The sequence below is a fragment of the Channa argus genome, chromosome 1 (genome assembly GCF_033026475.1).
Source record: "Channa argus isolate prfri chromosome 1, Channa argus male v1.0, whole genome shotgun sequence".
Classification (NCBI taxonomy): Eukaryota; Metazoa; Chordata; class Actinopteri; order Anabantiformes; family Channidae; genus Channa; species Channa argus.
This window is the reverse complement of record NC_090197.1, coordinates 42392545-42415304: the sequence shown is the minus strand read 5'-3', so window position 1 is coordinate 42415304 and position 22760 is coordinate 42392545. Positions and strand designations below refer to the sequence as shown.

At 40.5% G+C, this 22760-nt stretch overlaps 2 protein-coding genes across 5 annotated transcripts; both read right to left on the bottom strand.

Annotated features, from left to right (window-relative positions):
• Window positions 1–44: 44 nt before the first annotated feature.
• On the bottom strand, window positions 45–12938 carry tarbp1 (TAR (HIV-1) RNA binding protein 1). Of its 2 annotated transcripts, none has more exons than XM_067523111.1 (29): window positions 11855–12935; window positions 11679–11776; window positions 11526–11595; window positions 11287–11435; window positions 11146–11198; window positions 10959–11056; window positions 10733–10868; window positions 10551–10647; window positions 9501–9590; window positions 9167–9311; window positions 8807–9046; window positions 8221–8318; window positions 7968–8126; window positions 7639–7868; window positions 7316–7550; window positions 6942–7133; window positions 6639–6838; window positions 6485–6556; window positions 6244–6364; window positions 5646–5756; window positions 5421–5570; window positions 5248–5334; window positions 4945–5147; window positions 4782–4863; window positions 4498–4669; window positions 4208–4393; window positions 3426–3550; window positions 2689–2825; window positions 45–714 (listed from the first exon to the last, which is right to left on the bottom strand). In XM_067523111.1, the coding sequence occupies exons 1-29, from the start codon at window positions 12783–12785 to the stop codon at window positions 546–548; spliced, it is 4836 nt and encodes a 1611-aa protein (XP_067379212.1). In that variant the 5' UTR covers window positions 12786–12935; the 3' UTR covers window positions 45–545. The 2 variants fall into 2 exon arrangements, with proteins under 2 accessions (XP_067379212.1, XP_067379220.1); XM_067523119.1 differs by having other exon boundaries at window positions 579–971; window positions 11855–12938.
• Window positions 12939–13217: 279 nt separating this feature from the next.
• Window positions 13218–22292, bottom strand: zgc:172136 (uncharacterized protein LOC566376 homolog). 3 transcript variants are annotated; one of them, XM_067523132.1, is made up of 14 exons: window positions 22135–22292; window positions 19361–19557; window positions 19108–19198; window positions 17883–17962; window positions 17697–17773; window positions 17333–17528; window positions 16977–17132; window positions 16458–16523; window positions 15910–15978; window positions 15622–15796; window positions 15075–15359; window positions 14530–14661; window positions 14336–14406; window positions 13218–14219 (listed from the first exon to the last, which is right to left on the bottom strand). In XM_067523132.1, the coding sequence occupies exons 2-14, from the start codon at window positions 19436–19438 to the stop codon at window positions 13929–13931; spliced, it is 1767 nt and encodes a 588-aa protein (XP_067379233.1). In that variant the 5' UTR covers window positions 19439–19557; window positions 22135–22292; the 3' UTR covers window positions 13218–13928. The 3 variants fall into 3 exon arrangements, with proteins under 3 accessions (XP_067379233.1, XP_067379252.1, XP_067379243.1); XM_067523151.1 differs by having other exon boundaries at window positions 13218–14100; XM_067523142.1 differs by lacking the exon at window positions 22135–22292 and adding an exon at window positions 21311–21614.
• Between the last annotated feature and the right edge of the window lie 468 nt (window positions 22293–22760).

Here is a 22760-nt window from a genome sequence, read left to right as displayed (position 1 = left end):
AAAAAAACCCACAAACATAAAATGATATGTAGATCATACATATATCATATGTTAAGGTTTTATTTGTTCAACTGTATCAAAAAGGCAATTTAAAATACAAACTACTATAAGAGGATTAGAAACAATTATGCGAATTACTAAAGCAGCATGCTAGATACTGACATTATAGTCCAGTGCAGTTCTTATGCAAAACTACTTGCTCACATAAACAAGACACTTTCCATTTTGTTTATACTGCTGCCCTGCCAACAGAGATTGCCTCCATTAACATAACAGGATGCCTAGTGGAATATTTAGATGTAATAAGCAGAGCCGATGCCTATTCAAAAATAGTTTTGATAACATCTGACCACTTTAAGTCCAACTTGTGCTAGAGGCTGCTGATATTTCGTGTGTGCCACATCTTTAGCAGCTGCAGTTGACATTTTCAAAGCCCCCAAAGATGTTTTTCACGCTTGCAACCAGAGACAAGCAAGTAAGGTCAACATCTGGAAGTCAGATGTCATGTCCAAAAGGATTTCCCGCTGGTCTCTTTACCTGTGTTTTTAGTTTACTTCAGCTGAGGCAGAGGTGAAATGTTGTCGTGTGTATTCCCAAATCAGCAAGGCAGCGCTAACATGCACATTGAGGGAGCGAATGACCCCTTGTTGAGGGATCTCCACACACACGTCCAACATTTGGAGCAAGTTGGCAGGTATACCTTCCCGTTCATTGCTATAGGTAAGGAGAGAGAAAAATAGGTTTATGGAAGATTGGGATAAAGGAAAACAAAGCATAAAAACTGAAATATTTGTCCACTTCTAGCTGGAAAACTCCAGCTGACATCATCAGGAGGAGTTTTTCATCATTGAGTGTTCAGATGATGTCATCTAGGGCAGCTTTGGAAAAGTTGGTTGAATATGATCACAAACTCCACAGTATGAACGACAGATGAAGAAGTCAGAAGTCAAGGGTCCTCCAAGTGATGTTTCCTGGAGGCAATTTTCAGCAAGAAGTAAAGAGGCATTTCAATATAGAGACGTCAAAGGTATGTTTAAGGGCATTTATTTGCATGTACAACCCAAACTAGATCCCAAAGAAGCAAGTTCAAAATCAGTGAATAGTTGGCTCCAATATTTTTGTCATGAACACTCAAAGCTTAACTTGAGTGACTTTTAATTATATGGTGCTAATATACAATGTCTTCAGTTAAAGTGTTTAACTTGTTTCCTTCCATTTCTAGTTTCATGCAAAGCTAAGAGTCTGCATGCTCAGCCTTCATATTTAATGCACAAATATGTGGAATCAATCATTTTAACTAAGTGTTAAGTGTACATGTGAGTCAAAAAGAATGTTTCCAAACTGCTGAACTGCTCCTTTAGATTTGGCCATTATAGCGTCTATAGAGAACATTCAGGGTCGAATCCAGACCTTTGTTCTTGCCAGGAAGGCAAAAGGGAATTAGGCTCTACCAAAACACTAAAGTTTTTTCTAAATTAAAATTTAAACAGGAAATTAAAGGTTTGACATTTATTCAAATTGGTAAAAAACGTTATTCAATTGAGGGATTTACATTTCTCCTTGTCAGCATTAACGCAACAATGACTGAACAAATCATCTGCAGACTGCTGTATCATTCTAAATTTGATGTGTATTATATGCAATGCACTGGTTGCTTTTAATTTCAGTTTCAATTTAGCTAAAGGACTCTATGCAGTTGATTTAATATGAGAACACTTACCATACGCGGCCAAGTTTTTGTTCTTTAATTTGTCAAGTCCTTACAATAATGAGGAAAAAGCTTTTATATAAAGATGACTCATGAGCAGAAGTCCAGGAGCAATTCAAATTGTAATCAACTGAGTATATACTGAGCTCCAGCAATATGGGCCATGCAAAGCAAACATAAAGAGGTAATGAGTTTGGCATTCAACGAGCCCACAGAGGAAGCCACACAGTAAGAAAGAGTGATTTGACGAGCTACATTTATCTTGAGTGCAACCGGGTGAGATAATAGCGACCTGATGAGAAACTAGAGCCCAGCCATGCTGTGCTGGGGAGTGCACAGCTGCGAAAGCACTCAAGATTCAGGGCACACACTGCGTGTTTAAGCTAACAGCACTGCTCACAGCTTTGTTACTGAAGAGGGTAAAACAAAACAAACCACCCACACAGACATGATGAATATTAATCTCCCCCTCTCTGTTAGGCCAGATGAACAACCGCAGTAAACATTTATCGAGTCGTTAATGCAGGAAAATGCACAAGCTCGTGAACACAGTAACTAATATTTCTGAGAATCGTCCAAGGGCTAAAAAAAAAAGTGAAACCATATTTCCTTTTGACCAATGACGAGCAGCATCACAGACGACACTAGAAGAGGTTTTTCTGCGGCTGTCACCACACTGCTTGTATTGGTTTGTGTAATTTATTTCCTGTGCTCTTGTCCTCCGGGAGAGCCAATTAGAGCCCAGCATGCCCCAACACGATGGAGAGGAGAGGCACAGGTCTCTCAGGCATAACACACTAAACCAGTGAGATAACATCAAGAGGCATCGTCAGCTCACACCTTTATCTAAGTGAGAGTCACATGGGCATGGGAAGAGAAAGGCTTGTGTGCATTTGTGAACAATCGGTGGCATGGAGGTGACTGCATCTTTGTTAAGGCTTGAACCACTGACAATAAGACATTATTTTATGCTGTCATACCCGAGAAGTAGCAGTGTCTTCTCAGGGAACTTGTAGTCCTGGAGGCTGTGGCTGTTGGCCGTCTGCTCCACTCCAACAATGCAGTATCCTTCAGTCTTTTTGCTCTGTAGGAAGTCAGTGAGCTCCACTGGCTTCACCTGAATAACAGATACAGTTTATGGTTTTAGCAACAGTGTAAACAGACTCATTTCAAACTAAACAGACAAGGTGACTTGTCTGTTTAGGGTGGACTGAAAAGTCACAACACCTACAAAGTCTTTTCACCCAAGAAGAGACTTTGATAGAACAGTGTTGATGAAGTGTACATTTTATTTTCGACAATACCCAGGATCATTCAAAAATGAAAAATGTATTTTTATGTAATTAGCTGCAGTCAAGATTTATAATGCACACAATCCTCATTTGTAGAGCTGATCCATATTAAAAGGTTTTTTATTACTACTGTAAAGATGATAGCTAGTAACTGGCCAGTGACCCAAATAACTGTAGGGTTTTTGGTGAAACCAATAGAATCATTGACTTTATTAGTCATTGAGAAAGCTCGACTACAATTATGACATCATAACAACACATTTTTACTAAAGTTTGACTACTGGGATTTCACAGGTCCCCAGGCTTAACACTTGGAATGTAAATGATTTACTAAAGCAGCAATACCAATAAATGATCATTTACTGAACACTACAAAGCATAATTTTTAGACACCGTGATCACTCAAGCTAAATGTGGGAATTTACCTCTAACAGAGGAAGCCACAGCTCAGATGAGACACTTAGGGACTGAAAGTGTTTGTCAGTGACATGGCGGAGGCTGTCTAGAACCAGGGCACTGGCTCCAAATATTTCACATGTTCTGCAAAGACCTAGAACAATAACCAAAAATAAATAAATAAATACACAAAGCTTAAAAATGCCATGTGTCTAAATATTAATTGTCATTTCACATTAAATCTCAACATGTTCCACAGCAAGTTTTTCATCAAATGATTCTTGTGGGTTGAGACAGCTTATGATGACTGAAGCACTGATGGCTACCAGGGTACAGACACAGTGAAAAAAAGAAAACATCCCTTTAACAGTGACTGACTCAGTGATTTCAAGTAAAACATTTACAGAAAGCCTAAGCTAATGTTCTTGACTGCGTCAACTAGTATCAATATTGGTTTTGAAAATGGGCCTTTTCCTCCATAAACACATTATGATTGATTCGGCCCCTTATCGTCAGATACAATAGCACTGGACACTCACAGACAACATAAAATAGGGGAGTCTATGAGAAAAGCTAAACATTCCCTGTCCAAACTGTGATAAGCGAGTTCAGGCAATTGGTTTTAGTGGCAGCTGTGTTTGGCCTCTTTGCCTGGATCATCAGTGCGAGGCCAGTGAAAAGCCAGTAATGTTAGTTTAATTTTTAGTTCACAAAATGACACAAATGAATGGTAATTCCCTGATGTTTTACTATTACTTTCTGACTAAGAAATATAATACTAATGTGAAACATTTGTCATGTGGCTCCTGACCTCCTAAATTTGTGGGTTTGTCGATAAGTGAGGCCACTACCAGCAGGGCACCGTGCAGTTTGCCCAGTCGAGCAGCCCTCTGTGGTGGAACCAACTGAAGTTCAGGTTCCTGATCCTGGATCCCCAACCTCCAAGGAGTGATCTTCTTCTGCACCTCGGCCCACCGTTCCTCCTTATCCTGCTCACCTGGTAGATTCAACACAATGACAACTCTGTAAGTGACGAGGTAAAATTACGTTTTTGTGTGTTTTATCTAGTAGCTCTTTTGCATGCAAGTGGTGCTGCTGTACTCTTGTCTTGCTGTATCCAGTCTCCAGGCTGGAGCTGGCTCAGGTCAGGAGCAGGATTTCTCAACGGAAACGATGGACTTTCAGAGAAACATGTTAGTTTCTGAAATTTCCAGGGTGGAATCCACTCATCATCAGCCAATTCTGACAGACTAGGAAAAGTATAGAATATGGTCTAAGAGAGCAAAAGAAAGAAAGAAAGACAAGAAGTACAGTGTTATCTTAGAAATCACAAGATATCATCTCTATGCAAACTCCCCTTGTTAATCAAAAATACACCAGCACACCTCAACACTGTAATCCCTGATAGGATGAAATTCAGAGAAGAAGAAGTGTTCCTGAATCCTTATCCAGTTTTTTTTGGCATTTCTAGAGGATGAGACGGAGAATAAACACATTAGCATACCACAACAGCTTTTTTTTCACCTGGTGGATATGGCATGTGCTCACCCGGTGCTCTGCATGGCCTCAGCCTGGTTCAGGCATGCCTTGACCACAGTAGACAGCCCTCCCAAACCCACGTCTGCCGTCGTCCATTTCTCAGCCAAGCTCCACACCTTTTTCAAGGCCAGTAACGCATACAGGCGGACACTGAAGTTATGGTTGAAACACCACTGAAGGACGATGTCCAATGCTTTACGCAACTGTCCTGCCTTAAAAACAGGGAGGGAGATTCTGTAGATACTGAGCGGTGATACAAGAAGAATGATGTTTGAGTGAAGGAAGAAATAAATAAATAAATAAAGGCTTTACCTTATCCTTAATGTTAGGAATGATGACACTAAAATGTACCAGAACTGACAGGAAGGTGCAGATGCTTGTCTTGGTCTTTTCATGATCCTGTGCAGAAAACACAGAAAACTGGACAATGCTTCAAAACTTTTAAATTCTGGTACTTTAAATTAATGTCCAAACTAGGAGCTCACCTTGCTAAAGCAGTCCCAAAAGCTATCCATGTGTTGTGGATAGTGAAAGAGGATCAGAATCATCATCCATTCGATCAGGTACTTGACAGAGGACTGGTTACTACAGAATCCAGCTTCAAACACATGGTTCAGGAAAGTGGAAACAAAGTCCTACACACATACACATGGTTACTTTCTTAGTGGCCATTTCCTGCGTGATTGTAAGTGAGAATGTGACTGTCTTACCGCTTTGAGTTTGGGCAGCAACAGCAGCAGTGTTTGCCACACTCTGTTTTTGACACGATGCTGCAGAGAGTTGCTATAGTAACGCACTTTTGACTTTGATATGTTATTATCCTGGAGGTATGGGATGGGAGATAACAAAGAGCTGTGTTAAGAGTTGTTAAATTAGCTGCAACCGAGACTCAACTTATTATCCTAATGCAAAAACACCCCATGGGCCCAGTGCAATTCAGAATGATATAACAAAGAACGTTAAAACACATTATATTAAGTTTGAAAATGTGACCCTGGCTTGTCTTTGTCTAAAGAATGAGTTAAGACGCTTTTGGTGGCAATATGAAATGTCATGATCAACATGTTTGGACACAAGGGATGCAAATCTTTAAAATGGACACAGACAAGGACTAAAATTGTTTTTTTAAGTGTGTTTCTGTGTGTTATTAACTTGGGATTTGAAGCAAATTAAAACAAATTATAGAAAAAAACTATAGATAAATTTTTTGAGCTTCTGTTTGGTTTAAGGAGTTAATTAAGAACTGAGCATAAATTAAATTAATAAATGTGATTGTCCATACACCACACAAAATAATCTGTAGCCTACCTTTTTCAACAAAGCCATAACTAGTTCCTCTATCAGTTTTTCATGGTGCAGATCAGAGGAATCCAGGTGACTGAGGAAAGCCAGCACACATGTGCGGGGCAACTGATCATCCCGGTTACCACTGGAAAATTAAAGCAGGTGTTAAACTGTAAAAACAGCAGTGCAGCAAAAGAGACCTCTAGTGGCTTTAAATCATCCCCCAACAGAATTCTCACTAAAGCCAAAAAGAACAGAAGCTCACCTTGTAACTATGACATTAGCAGCACACTCTTCACCAAGTTGCTCCACATATGTTTGGACATCCTGAATGAGCCTTTGAAATAGCAACAGAAACAATTTAAATAATCCAGAAAAAAACAAATGAACGAATCTGAGAAACCTTGTCAAAGAGTTACCGTTGATCTCTTCTGAACACTGGTCCATAGACACAAGCCTCTGTGAGTATGTTGATGTGGCTGAAAACACTATAAAACACTGGGTCAACCATGGTGCTGCTGCTTCGGTGTGTGGGTAGCCATGTCTGACAGCAGTGTTGAACCAAAACACCAAATACTCCACTTTTTGTCTGCGACAGGTCTATCAGCTCCGTGGTAATCTAAAAAAACACAAGACCACCACATATATACGTGAACATTATATATATTTTAGAAATGTTATTCATGCTAACTTTCCTAGTCAAGCAGCAAAATTTTATTCACCTTTTTCAAGGTGACCATAAGAGTCAGAGCCTGACCATTGTGTGTCAGCTCAAGAAGTTTACGGTGGAAGGCCATGGAGATAAATCCTTTCAGGGACAGCCAGAAGTCATGGGCATTAGTGCTCAGTCCCTGCACCAACTCCCAGCTCAGAGTCACAGCCTCCACACAGAGTGCTTCCTCATCAAGTAGTAACTGTGAGCAAAAAGATCACAAGTTTGTTAATGGCCAAACACTTAATCAAAAGCGACTTCATCTGATATCACTTTAGTTTTTGTAAGGAACAATTGATATTAGAACTGCAAGGAAATCACTATTACACCTCAACACCACATTTCCATAACCTAAATTTTACCAAGGTTGACTGAGAGACTGACTTGTGGTAACGCTGTCTCCATAAAGGTGAGCACAGGCAGCACCAGGTCACTGGGCAGCAGTGCCAGGGCCTCCACGCTGCAGCTTACAGCAGCTTTGAGAGTCTCTGGGCCTCTGGAAACCTCGACAATTCCAAGTGCCTTAATCAAGAAGCTCAGACAAATCCACTGGTCTCGCATAAAGTTGGCAGCAATCCGTCCCCAGTCCTGCAGCAATGGGCCCTGTGATCCTAGATCACTAGAGAAAAAGGAAAAATGCACATCCGTTAATATACCATTATGGCAACTAAAGAGAGTCTATTTATAGTATAAAATGCTTTATTAACCTAGAATATTCTACTGTCTGTGGTTTCAGCAGGTGCTTATTCAAGTTTCCTAGAGATGATTGATTTTGTGTGGAAGATGACAGTGAACTGTAAAAGTAGTCATTCAGTGCTTTCAGAACAGAAATGGTCTCTGGTCGCATGTCAGACACTTCCTCATCCATGAGACCACACACTGTGGCCAGGGATGCCATAGCAACTGCTCTAACAACCTGGTTTGCCACAGAGGGAGCCTGGCAATGGAAAAACAACCAGTGTTTATCAATCAAGGAACCACAGTGATTTATGAAATTCCTGCCTGGTGACTGGAACTTCAATATTTAGTTTTGTACCTGCTGGCTTGGTTCTTGCAAGACCTTGAGACTGTGCTTGATGAGTTTAGGGAAATCATTTTGCTGAAGTTTATTATGGTACTGTGGTGTAGAATTGTACAAAACAACCAGCTGTTTCAAGACACTTAAATACATCTCTGCCCGCTCTATGTCGAAGAGCTGTTAAAAAAAAAAAAAGAACGTGAACACATCAGAGCAGCCGCTCGAGCCATCCATGCTAATTAAATGGTGTCTTTCTGGATTTACTGGTTACCTCCTGCAGCTCTCCACAAAGACGCCGCAAGATAAACTCCTGGATTGGATCTGCAACTTTATAAATTACCTTCTCCATGGCAACCATCAAGCTATCCCCTGTGAAAAGGAGAGCGAGAAGTGAGTAGGGCTGAATGTCACACACTACCATGACCGTTTCATTCTAAGTAAAATGTGACAAATTTCTAAGGGCTGAGATATTATCCTATGACACAATTATACGGAATAATTATATAATCAGAATTTCTGGAAACATGCTTGAGTTTTGAAGTTGGTTATGTTGTATGATTTCTGATGTGTTGCATCAGTAAACATTCATCCCCTTGTTAATTTGCTGAACCATTCAAGACAAAGTGGCTACAGAAAAAGACAAAAGTAGAACAAACACACAGAAAATCCCATTGGCTCATACAAACGTGAATTAATATTCTTCTTCTAGGGACCATGTGACAAGTCTTTCAGCCTTTTTGCTCTGCCAGCACATCTCTTGTGCCCGTCTGAATACCTAGTGTATCCAGTTAACATCATTTCTGTATTTGATCTACTTTTGGTATTCTCCAGCCCAAACAGTGTTCATCATCACAAACCTGTTATTCTTCCAAGCTGTACCAGTCGGAGCATGAGCTGCAGGCTCTTGTCACTCTTACGCAAAGGCAAGTAGATATTGGTGCTCACTCTATTTAAAGTGTCCAGCAGCGGTGAGACTAATGACTCCAATGTGTTGCCAATATCCGAGCCCAGACGATTCTTCTCCATGTCAACAGACAGCAGAACAGCTCTGGCCCACTTATCAGCCTCTCTAGAGTCAGGTAACCTCTCATTCTGACCTGAGGTGGAAAGAAAAGTGCCTGTGAGCTGACTGTAAATAGTATCCTCACATTGTAAGCATAGTGATAAAGGAATATGTTCACTTCACTTGAAAAATTGCCACATTACTTCAGACTTACCTGTGCTAGCTGGGACTTGGAGATAGGTGTATATTTCATCTCGAACATAAGCTCTTACAGTTTCTTTCTTCGGGGCAGCAGCAGCAGAATCATTAACAATCCTGGGCTTGAAATTGCCTTCATTGTCTGATAGCCAGGCACACAACTGCAGTGGTGTCACAAACAAATAAGGCGGCAATAAGGCAATCGTGCAACTTCTCTAATGCAATAAAAAAAAACATTTCCATCAAGAATAATGAAGTATCTATAGATCCCTCTATACATCAAGATATCCATATATGAAATGTGTTTAGTCACGTGTGGCTTCATGCTGTATGCATCTGATACACCGCACCTTGTTCCAAACCTGTGATCCTCTACATAGTGACTCATCTGCACGGAAATGCATCAGGAAGCCAAAAACATCAGCTAGAGTAACTGCACTCTGGAAACAAAAATGGATAATTCAATATTACAGCTTACAACATAGACACTATATATTAAAGGTATTAGAAATACGTACTATTTACATTATAAAAGCCCCACAGTGAGTTCAGTTCTTGTTATTGCATTAAGGACTGTCAAAGATGACAAATTAACCAGATTTTTGTTACTATGCAGTAGTTAGTGGTGTTATTGAATAAATTATTTTCTGTCATTCGTGGTAGAGTTAAATATTTAACCACCGGCTGGGAATGTCTTCACTTCTGGGGTAGTCTTTCTATTTGCAATCTTTTTAGATCAACAAAATCCAAAGAAAAGCAATAAACCAATAACACTTGAAGCTACTTTATGCCAGGATGAGACTTGTAATCAGTCCACTCTGTGCTGCTTAGCCCTTCCTCTCCCCGCTCTGCTGTTTTCTGCAATGCATCGCTGCACAATCATTCAGGTATCATTAACATTTCGTAATAAATGTAAGTGATCCAAAACGTACTAATCAAGCAAAAACAATAAAAATTATCTAGCTCATTACATAATTTAGATAATTAGACAAAAAATCTCTTTCTCCATGATGTTGAATGAGTCTGGATCACAGGAAGCTTCGGGACACAGCATCTCTCTATACATTAGGAGAAGTTTCAGAACATATTTTTAAATAGAGCTATACAATATTTGTGCAGTCATCCACGGACCACAGGGTCAATGGTTCGATCCCTGGTCCTGGCTATATGTCAAAATGTCTCTGGGCAAGACACTGAACCCTCACAGCCCATTCCCCTCACCAGCTGTGCAGTGCCGGTCAGAGCCCGATGGAAATTGGGGAGGGTCGCGTCAGGAAGGGCATCCAGCGTAAAAACTGTGCCAAATCAACATGCAGACAATCATCCGCTGTTGTGACCCTGAACTCACGGGATAAGCCAAAAGGACAATAAATAACTAAATTTCAATATTTGTGTATTACCACTTCTGTGAGGCAGAGGGCGCTATTCAACAGGAAGCACTGAGCAGCTCCTCTCAGTAGAACTTGATGGGTGATCATGGTGCAGCGCAGCACCTCCCTGTAAAACCAAACACGCTACATTATCCATATCAAGAATAGCCAGCTATAAAACAGTCTGTCTACCTGTAAACATGTTCAAATACCTTAGAGCAATGAGTCCCTCAATCTCCAGCAGTGGACTTGCAGGGAGTTTGGATAGAGCCTGGGAGATGAAGAGGAGCGGTACGGCACACCAGTGCTTGGAGCCCAGCTGCTGAATTAGCTGCAGCAACACACAACCTGTAAAACAACCATACATGTCAGACAGCGTCAGCCAGTTAAGCCATAAGAGATGTGTTAACATTTCCTGTGACTTTTGTTTTACGATACCTCTATGCTCTGATGGTAAACTACAGAAGAAAGTGGCCATAAAGGCTTGGAGTTTAGCGCCCAGCTCAGGACAGTCCCCTACACTCTGCCCAGCTGATCTGCATGTGAACAGAAGGTGGGATCATTAGGATGGATGAACAGAAGTTCCTATGATCAATCATTTGTATTTGGGCTGTTTAAGCCTCACCTTTGGAAGAGCGAAGTTTCAGACAGCACATCCATAAAAGGGCCAACAATAAACTGAAGAACAAAGCAGAGGAAGAGGAAACTAATGTAACTCTGAGTGATTTGACCGAATCCAAGTGACTAATTGTGTATGTGCCAATACCTGAGATAAAGCCAATGCAAAGGCTGGCTGCTGGAGAACCTGCAGCTCGAGCAGATGACACACTCCCTCTTTCATTAAGGATTTATTCTCACTGTGGAACATTCGCTGGTACACACACAGTAGCCAGGAAGGGTGGAATACGCCTTGCCCTGAAGGTGTAATACAGATAGTGAATGGATACAAGTGACCAGGTTTAGTAAAGATTTACAAAAAGAGATCAAATTAAAGCTTAACTTCACCTTCAGTATCATTCACTGTTGTTTGGATCAGAGTGTCTATTCTGTTTAGAACTGGTCGTACAACATGAATCTGCAGACGAGAAAAAAAAAAGACAATATTTCAGGTGTGCTATGGTCTCTGCTAAATGGGTGGTGCTATGAACAAATTTCTACCTGGTTTTCCTCCAGAGTCTCCATCACCAGCGCATAATCTTCCCAGAACTCTCTAAGCAATGTGCTCTTGTTGGCGGCCCATTTAAATAAGGTTTCATCTGCAACAATTTCAAGAATGGTCAGAAAAAAAAACACACTACACCAGTAAACTTCAGAGAGAAACCACAGCATTTTACCTTCACTTGATGGAGATAGAGGATAGTCCAGCCCCTCCTCTTCTGAAAGGGCCACACACCGTTTCAGCAGGTACAATGCCCTCTTGCGTGACACGTTGTCTCTGTGGATCAGTCCATCCTGGATCATCCTCCAGAACTGGAGGAACAGCCGAGGGTCAGACTCACGGGAAGGGGTTGAAGAAGAGGCGGACAGGCTGTGAGGTTTCAGCAGGTGGTCTGACAGGGCAGTGAAACACAGCAGTGCGCGCTCTGTCACCACAGGTGTACGGTCAGTGCAGTGCCAGCTGCACACATCATTCAGGACCAAACGGAGGATGCTTTCCAGCCTCTCACCACTGCAGCAGTTCAGGAGAGTCAAGAGAACTCTGGCTGTGATTTTAGAAACCAATGGATCAGGGAGTGTTTTGATGCAGGATAAGACAGATGTCAGCGTGGTTAATGTGAGCTTTTCATCCGCAGACAGAGAAGGTATGAGAGCAGCAACAACCTCACTGGCCACTTCCACACTGAGTCGTCCAGAACCGGGTGCTTCATCCTCTGAATGAAGTGACGGTAGCACAGAGAGAGCCACCCGCCCAGCTACAGGCTCGTCACACAGCGGGACACAGACACTAACAAGTCTGCAGACAGCAGCCGTGCTCTCCCTGCACCTCACACCTTCATCGGGCTCTGCTGAAATTCTGGATAAAAGAGGCAGGCACTGCGTGAAGACCACCGACTTAATATTATCCTGAATACTTCGTCTTCTGGCAGGTGTAAACGGAGAATTGGCCGAGTTGGCTAAACGGGGTCCGAGTTCTTCGAGAAAAGCTGTCAGCGCCTCGACCCGCTCCGTCCTGGGCCATGACTCGCTCGGCCAGGACAGACAGTCAAACAAACTGTCATAATCAGGAGAGCTGGACAAAAACGCATTAATTAAAACGGAATACATGACCGTAAGCTACAGCACATACACCATCGTACAAGCTCAAGATGTCCCACAACCGGCTTTTCTTGCGGGTGCCATGAGTTACACGTTTTTTTAAAACGAGATGTAAACTTCCGTAAACGTAATCTCGAAGTCTCGCGAGAACTGAGGAAATAGCACGGGCTAGGCAACCTGCCAAACGCAAACAATAAATAGGCATTATATGCCGTTATAACAATAACATTAAACTCGTGCAACAGTACAAAAAAAATGGATCAGTTTTAATTTACTTAACAATTTATTTTCACATTATTAAGAAAAGCAGTGCTTTCAAAATGGTATATTGATTTAACACTGTCAAGTTGCTCATGCATTATTAGCATTGAATAATGGCTGACATTCTTTTCCAGTATGCCCATATTGTCTTAAGACATCAGTTTTGTTTACCAGTTACTATGTTTGGGGAGTTACTATACAAAAAAAAAGTTTTGTTTACAAGAAGATTGCTTCACAAGTAATACTTTTCTGCCGAGTTACAAAAGTGGTAAGATAGTACAGAACGAGTAAGCTTTGGATAAATGCATGCATTACTATCTGTTATACAGGCCACTACATTGCTGTAGGACAATAATAGGAAAAGCATGATAGACCACAATATACAAAAATAAAGTACATTGAAAATTATAGTTTAAAAAATGAGGACAAAAGTATACATTAACTGAAATGTCTGGTGAATCTCACAAATAGGACAGAGTTGTAGGTGTTTACAATAGCAAATAGGTTAAAAATGTCGTCTCTGTCAGAACATTTTAAAAACGTTAACTTTACGAAAGACTGATTAGAAATGTTTTCTTCAGAGAAGTTGACATGTAATAAAATAGTAAAAGTAGTATGTACACCATATACAACAATAATAAATATGCTCTGTTGGCTGATTGAAATGTTGATGAATTAGATCTAATTCACAACTTTTCTATGGAATGAGGGGTTCCATCATTATCCATGTCTCTCACCAATTTAAAATACACATCCTACATCATCATCATAATCCTCTCATAGAAAACAGTTCATGTCGTTCATGCTTTGGCAACCTATAACTTAAGTTGCACGCTAAAGGATGATTGAGAAGAGAATGAGTGTTTTTGTGCAAACGGGCACATGACCTATTCAAAGTACAAATTCTATGAACTGTTCATCACCCAAAGTGTCCAGAGAGAGACAGTTGGTAGACCTACGTCCATAGAAGGAAGGGTTGGCTTGGCAGTGTAAAAGGGGACAATGACTGTAATCAACAGGGGTCTTTGTGTTTGTTGAGGCATCTGGGAGCCCAAAGGTGTAGCTGTGGGAAGAAATAGGAGGCAGTGTCATCCCCAGGGGTGCCAGAGATGGGAACAGACGTACATCATCTAGACTCTGGCTGTGCCGATCTACGCAAACTTGTGCCCTAGATTTTAACATCTACGAAAAAGCAGATAATAAACATTTTTTTTTTTTTAAATCTAAGAAAGCATTAACATAGAAATTTAAAGCAGTCAAATAAAATGAAGGCAACTCATAGAAGACAGATGACAAACCTCATTTAAGACATTCTTGTTACGCAATTTTGCAAGATCTTCCTCACTGTTTTGGGAACACACTTTGTTTTCTGTGTTGATTAAGTTAAGACAAAAAGAGAGCAAAATGAGAACACAAACAATTTTGTTTTTACTGGTATGGTGAGAACAAATAAATTATTTAACACTGCCCTATAATATACCCGGAATCATACCCGGTGAGTGAGTCTCTGAAGACTGTTCTACACAATCCACAGACACTCCTTCAAGCAGATCAGCCAACTGGAACATCTCATCAGGATCATCTACAAGAAACTCCTTTGGACTTCCAACAGTGGTCCTAATCTCTGGAAAAGAAAAAAAAAAAAATTTAAAAGCCCAATGATCTAAAGACAATATTAGAGCTCAAGTTGATGAGGTATAGAAAAGAGAGTGTGTAGCAAGAGAAGGTGCTGTTGGGAACAACGCAGTTATCGCAAATTATTTTAGTGACAAAAACAGCATCACAGATTAAAATTAAAATCTCAGAAATGCAAAGATAATGCCAAACTTTTCTTTATTGAAGCTGAATACTTAATAACATCTCATGCTTTTAAATCATCACAAAACTTACTAAGCTTACTCCTAAAATAAAATTGCAGTTCTAAATATACGATTAGCATGGCACATAGCTGCTACCACGAGTAACAATTATTCCATTCAAATAAACAAAACATGAAATGTTTCCTGCACAAATGTTTCAGTATAAAAATCTTCTCACCTTCCTCCTGCCACCCCTCATCTTCTATTTGAGCTTTACTGCCTGCATCAAATCCAGAAGTGCAGGAGCTGCCATGGCTGGCTGCTGAGCTAAAATACTTCGCTGCATGCCTTTGACCTTCCTCCTCCATTGAGGCCATCTCTGTGGAGATGCTGTGTTGGCGGGCGTCTGCTTCGATTCCAGAGCTGCTAGTTGAGTGCCGAGACAGGCCAGGGCTGCTCTCACTGCCTGGGGGGTCCAAGTCCAGGTCATCACTGATGTACGACTCTCTGTAACGCTTTTTCTCTAAAAAGGTATAGAAAAGTCCAAATCAATGTGTGTTTTTTCCCAAATGTAGATCAGAAAAACAAAACAGTATTCACTATATTTAAACCAGTGAATTTAAATGTAGCAACCTTTAGATTATTTGTATGAGAAAAGGTTAGTTTTAAGAAGTTATGTACAGTGCAGTTGCTGCTTACACATTCTTCTGAGTACAAGTCACCAAAGCCAAACCAATTATCATAGATACTAATCTGGTTCTTGTATGTGCTTCTCCCTCCCCTACCTTCGCTGTCCTCCAGCTGGCGCAAATGTTTGAGGGCAGGCTGGAGGCTGAGATAGAGACGATGGCTGCTGCTCAGGTGCAGGAGAAGGTGACGAGAGCGGAATGATGACCCAGTGTAATAAACCAGCTTCCTGGCCGATGGCAAGCCGTCTGGTTGGATCTCAAATTTCTTACCCTGAATGGGACAGCGTACCGTTTCATATGCAGATTACATAGCTAATGACCATTAAAAGATTACAATCAATCCACTTAAATTTAACAGTGAATGAAAACGAGCAGTGTGCATACCAGGAAGGTGAGACGCCCCACATTTGACCAGGGGAAATCGTACAGCAGCTGTCTTATGTTGTTTACTTCCTATGAGTACAAGAACACACTGTCAAAATTTAAGGAAACTGGTCAATTGCTTGTGAGCTTCAGTGTTTACAAAATAAATTAAGTATTTATACATGTGTAATCCACCTGGACACATTTTAAAATTACTGATCAATGATCAATTCTCTCTTTGTTCGTAGGAGCCATCTGGCCAAGGGCTTCTCAAGGTATCTCACGGTCTGTCTGTCCTTTAATCAGCCAGGCCTGGAGCCCTAATCCCCCCCAGATGGCCCCTGATGGTCAGATCAAACAAGTGATGGGCATGGCAGACGGCTCATATCTCCTCATGCACTGCTGCTGGTGGCAATCCCACACATTCCTCACATGTCTAGTCAGAGGTTTTATACGACTACAGCTACAATGATTGAATCTTTGCGCAAACCCAGATTCCCATTTGTTTAAGCATGTGTTGACATACTGTACATACTGCGCTTTAATAACACACTCATGCATGCACCCACCTGATAAACCTGCATTCCTCGTAGGGTCAGACCAAGCAATGCTGTTCCCCTCTCCTCCTTTTTGTCCTGGACAAATGAATGATGAGATGTCAGAGAGGCATCTGAAGAGCTCAGATAAGATAGCTACTTCACAGTTAAGCCCTTTTCCTAGTTCACTAGGAAACACTGAGCTGCTGCTAACAACTCATTTAAAGTGATAGCACATTATGCAATGGATGGCCTGTCTTCACAATATCACTCAGCAGATGAGTGATTTTGAAAAGGGGAGGACAATACATTGGGTTAGATGAGGGTTACATAACTGTCCTGCAGTTATTTGTCCAGCATAGCTCAAATTAACGTGCTGTGTGGGGAAAGATACTATTAAGTCAGATGGAGGAAATACGCCTCAACTATAGATGCAAATACCTAAAATTCAAATACAAAATAAAACAAATACACCATGCAGTATGTTTTGTGCTACAAAAAGCTAAGCAACTGTGGCATCGGTATCACCGAAATACTAAATTAACTTAGGACCTTTTGCAGTCTGTAAAATGTGACAGGTACGTCCTCCAGTCGACAGGACTCCTTGATGAAGAGCAGGATGGCATCACGAGAAGACATTCCCCACAGCTCCTGATGCACCTTGGGCCCATGGCAGAGGAGATATTTGACACCACGCTTAGCTACAATCTAAGGAAGGAAAATAAACAGACGTGACAAGAAGTGAACTAACGAAATATGTAACATTCAAATCTATGTATTCTTTTTACATGTTTATGTACATAAACTTATTTTTCATATTATTTATACAATAAAAGCAAAATTTAAATCTAAAAATAACCTTAGATTCAAAGACTTTTTAGATGTTGCTGCCATGCAGTAATACCTACCCAAGGGGGAAAGTAATCCTTGGGTTCAAAGTAAGGGTTGATCTGCATATCATCCCTGGGCAGTGAATGGTCTCCGAGGTCAGCCTGTAGGGCATAACCCGCCAGCTGGAAGTACACTTCCTCCTGCTGACGACATTCAGATCGAAGCACCCGCTCACGCAAGTCAGAGTAGTACAGATGCCGAGACTTTCGTTCACTGGTACCGCACAGACACGCAAACAGAAGGGCAGAAGGAAGGGGAACAAAGAGATGTGAGATGGGAGGATACCGATTAATCAGGAAAAAAAAAACAGTACTATGTCAGCAATAGAGTAAACACAAGTTTGACAAGCAGTGAAAAATAGGTATATATAGAAGTACATACCAAATAAGTCTACCATTCTCTATGTAGTACTGCACTTTGAGGAAAAGTACAAGCGGGAATGGTCTCTTATGCGATCCCTGTAATAAAAAATAAAATAAGAAGAGATTTTCTGAGTAGGCTTGTGTGTATTACCATCTTTTTGTCATGCTAAATGATAAGTCCTACTTACACAATGAGGTTTCTTACCTTTCCTGAATCTAGCTTCCATTCCTTGGGAAAGTACCTAATCAGCTTCTCCTCCATGTCTAAGAATATGTGCTCGTTGTCTGTGGTCGAGGTAAAAAAAAAAAAATAGAATCAGGAAATAAGCAGACAATTAGTAAACAGTCCAAAAATATTATGTAACCAAGCATGACATTTGCTTAACAATGGGATTCAGAGCAGCACAACAAGTGCTCGTTCTTACATTTATGAATAAGGCTACTGGGCAGCTAATAACAATGCTAATGTTAATGAACCACAGCAAAGCTTTAACCCTAATATTCTGCTATGAGCTAGTCCACATACGTCACTCTTTACAAGCTAATTTGAATTCCATTTTAGTTACGAGACTATAAAACGGTTTGGGGTAAGAATGAAGATACTGCTTCACTCTCAGCCTGGTCCTATGAGTCATGACATGGGCATTTTTGATTAGATCCACCTTATCTGTTTTGTTAGCCAAATGCTTGCTGAGCTGTTTCACAATTCAACCCTTTAATCATAAATCTCTACTTTCAGCCTGCGTTATTCTCACTCTGACTCATACCAACTCCTTCCTCTCATCCTTTATTGAGGCCTTTGAGCAAAAGTTGAGTAAGGTGGCTTGCGCCATGTTGAGTCCCCCTACCTCTTTTCTCTCCACTCCCACCTCCCCTCCCCATCATCAATTCATCCCTCCCCACAGTGAAGAAAAGGAATGCAAGGGTGCATTCCAGGCTTAATGAAGTTAATATTGCAGGAATCCAGGCTTAAGTGATCGCTGAACCAACGCCACAAAAACAAAAGGCTGCTTGTTCAAGTGTTTGGCCACACAAGATTACCAAGACATTTCAATGTATTGTACAAAGACATCAGAAATGGCAGAACTTGCTCTGTGGTTAAAGAAGATTACACCATTCAGTTATGCAGACTTGGAGGGCAGAATTAATGTTTCTGGTTATAGTGAAATAACTTTTTGGCAGAAAACCTCTCGCCCAATATTACATAAACAAGAGCCACCTTAAGAGAGTTGCCACAAAGCCCTGAAGTAAATCTTTGTCCTAATCCAAACATGTGGCTTCTGTTTACAATCTGATTCACTGCTGAAATGTGCTTGATGGCATGAAATTATTAACAACACTCCCTGCCCACTGATGATAGTTTTCTTTTTTTTAAACCATACTGTGGTCCTTTAAGGTTCAGAGGCTTAGGGGTCAGTGAGTGAACTTACCCCTCACCACTGTGAGGCCAAAAAAATGTAGCTCCTTGATTCCAAGAAGCTCTGCCACACGATTAAAAACATCCTGCCCTGTTGACTTTGGCTGGAGAAAGTAAAAAGACAAAGCAGTCTTTGTTTAATTTGTATTCACAAGATGCAAAAAATTAAGTATGTGGTGCAGCCAAAACACTGTAGTGACAAACATCACATCTGTTAGCACCTCTATTTAGTCAAGTGGACAACAAGGAACATGTTAAAAACTCACCCCAACAGTGATGTCCAGCTGGTCTTTATTGGGGAGGAAAACACAGATAGTTCTCTCCTGTTTTATGGAGGAGGACATGATGTCTCGTGAATGGCTGTGATAAGTGCTCGCTCTCTCTGTTAAAATGCTTCAGTCTCCTCTTGCTCCCTCTATCCTTCACTCTTTATCTGTTCCAGGGCAGTCTGCCCATATTGTATCTAAAAATAAAGACAACAGAGGGAGATAAGCAAAGAAATTAAAAAACATGATTCAGCAAGAGGGTGAATGATGAGGACAACAGAATTAAATTTTTAACAGATCATCAACTTAAGTAAGATTCAATTCCAGGCTGGGAGACCACTTAAATGCAACATTTTGTTTTGTGTAACCTTTTGCATTGAGCATTGTGGTAAAGGGTCTGATGGGGTTAAAGGCCAAATGCTTTCCCATCGCAGTTATTTAGAGTGACCCCCAAACCAAAAAAAGAATCAAATGCAGAAAACTGACATTAGTTGGTCTGTGTTAAGAAGCGTCTTTAACTCAAGCATCAGCAAACACTATGATCATCTATAATTGAAAACAGGGAATAGTTGGGCAAATTAAATAAGCTTATCACGCACTAATCCTAATGACAGTCATTAACTGGAAACAATAAGATAATCTTTGTACAACTTTTTCTATTCTTAAATGAACCACGTAACAAACAAATTACACATATAAATATGTTTTCAAGTAGATTGTAGTCCTCATAATAAAACCAATGGCCATAGTGGAGGGGGCAAATCAATTTGCAACAAACACTTACCTGAAGCTTGCCGCTCTAACCTGACCCTAAGACCCAACTGGTAAAGGCTCATCTGATTACCGTCTCAGAATCAATTAATCAGGTTTTTACTGCTGCGTGCCGACTGTAAAACCCTGAAATCCCACTATAGACGATAACCAGTTTAAAAAAAAAAAAGTATTAGAACTGAAACAGCCTCAATCTCGTGTAGATTTTAACCGAGATAACTAACAACCAGCCTGTTAGGAGATCATTTGACTTAGTAAAAATCATCTGTTTCTCTCACTGTTTTTTTTTTTTTCTTTTTTGGTGGTTGCAGACCTGAATCTTTAAAGTTTAATGTTGGCACTGAGGAAAAAGATGTTTATATATGTTTAAAAGCACTACATATGCATTGTCTCTCGGATCTCTCTTTTCTCATGATAAATCATGAGAAAATAATGGAGGTGCTGCCAGCGTACATACCAAGTTATGGGAACTACTACATGATTATGGACATGTTCAAACACAGCCCCACTTAGATCTGGGTGTCAGGGCAAACAGAAATAAAAAAAACCTGAAATTCCAGTCACTAAAATGTCTGACTTGTTTATGACAGAGTCTAACTTTGACATTGTGAGAAATGGTACAAAAACTCACCCAAGTTTGTTTTAACAATTTGACAATTTATAAATAGCTCTTGCATAATTTTAGAAAATCATAATCTACTTTGAGTGCTGGAGTTCTTCGTGGATATGATAAATGCCTACTACTCTTGTTGGTTAAGATACTGTACTACAATGTGAGCTATACTGGTGCTAATACTGATAATAATGCTGCTACTCGTCAGTGATACACACTGAAGTAAGATTCTACAGAATTTCTGATGACAACCAAATGCCGTATTTGAAATTTCTAAAGACAAAAAAAAAGGAAAGCATTTTATGGAGATTTCTATGGTTCTCTGGGTGTTTATTGTTTGCGTCTGCATGTGTCCTGACTATGAAAATGGTTTGTGCATTTTAGTATATAACCGCTTTTTTAAGTAATAATTATAGTAGGTTTTAGTCTGCAGACATAAGGTTACTTAAAATGATTAGCAGTGTATCTCGTCATATTACATCAACATTCCATGCCTGGAATATCAAAGCAATAAAACGTTTCAGAAATAATGTAGCAAATAAAAAAATAAGTGAAATCACACCCACCTTATCCAGTCACAAATCCAGAATACAATGAAAACATTAGTTATGCAAAGCTTCAGCACCTCCTATTTCAAAACAACTTTACAAGCAACTCAAAAAGTGTTGGCTGGCGTCTTGAGACATCCCTCTTGTTGCTGACCAGGGTGAAACCTGGCATCACATGAGAGCAGCCATCTGCATCTTTAATTCCCCTCCAAGACTGTTATAATCCCTCCTTCTCAGCACACTGCTGCCTGTTGGAAAAACAACATCCCCTCTGCTCTGTGCAAGTTGTCTTGAGTGGAAAGTAATCGCCACCGTCCCAAATGATCTGGAGTCCGTTTACACTCCTTCCACTTGAAAACAATAGTGTGAGCCAGCTTTTCAGTTTTGGGAAAGTAGGGTATTGCTTAAGTTTTATGCGCAAATCTACATCACGGTTCAGTAGTTGAGTTCAGGGTAGAGAAAAAACGGACTTTCATCGAAGTGCTACTGGGGCAGACAAAAACTAAAATGCATTAAAGCGTCAGTATTTGAACGCTCCTATATTATACAAACCAAAGCCTGTTGTGTGGATGTTACTACCTGCAGCAGCCCAGAGTTCTGCGCAGCCTAATTACACATATTTAAATCAGAAAACAAAGTAGGAGAAACTATTGTCTAAAAACGGAAGGGTTTATGGTGCCTTTTTTTTTACTACTAGTCAGAGTATCACTTTGCATTTTACAGCTCGGTGGCCTACATTTGAGATACATTTAAACGTGTGCATTAACCTTCACCTAAAGCAACAAGTGCATCACTAACTCAGGCTCCACGTTTCGCTCGATATGAAGCAGTGGGTTTCTTACCATCATATTATACGAAGCGAGGGACTTCCAATTTCAGTCTCACGTCTTCTTAAAGTGGTTCAAACTAACAATCTTGTTTTTCCCTCAGAATAAAAACATGACAGAAGTAGGACACCAGTTCTCCCCCCTCTCCATTGCGTGTTGTAGCTAACTTTTCCTATCACCGTAAGGCTCAGTCGCCTAAGCCGTACCACTTCGGCTAGTTGTAGGGGTGATCTACTTTTAATGAATTCTTGTTAGAAATATTTGAATTACTATAGTCAATCATTATTTTATTTTTCGTTATCATAAAATAAAGATTAAATTTATCTATAGAGAAAAATAATATATAAAAAATATATATATTGCTAAACAGACATGTTCCCCCATGTTTGCACTGCATTGGTGGAGCGATCTCGTGCTAATTACAGGTCCCAGCATAAAGCTCGGAGCCGCTGTAGAAACTTTGGATGTTACAGAATATAATTAGATTTTCCCTTGAAAAATGTACAATCTGTTAATTGTGGGTTCAAGGGTGGATCCAGAATTTTTGAGGGGAGTGACCAGACTGGGGCGACTGTGGCGCAGGAAGGTAGAGCGGTTGTCCACCAATCTCACAGTTGTTGGTTCAATCCTGGGCTCCTCCG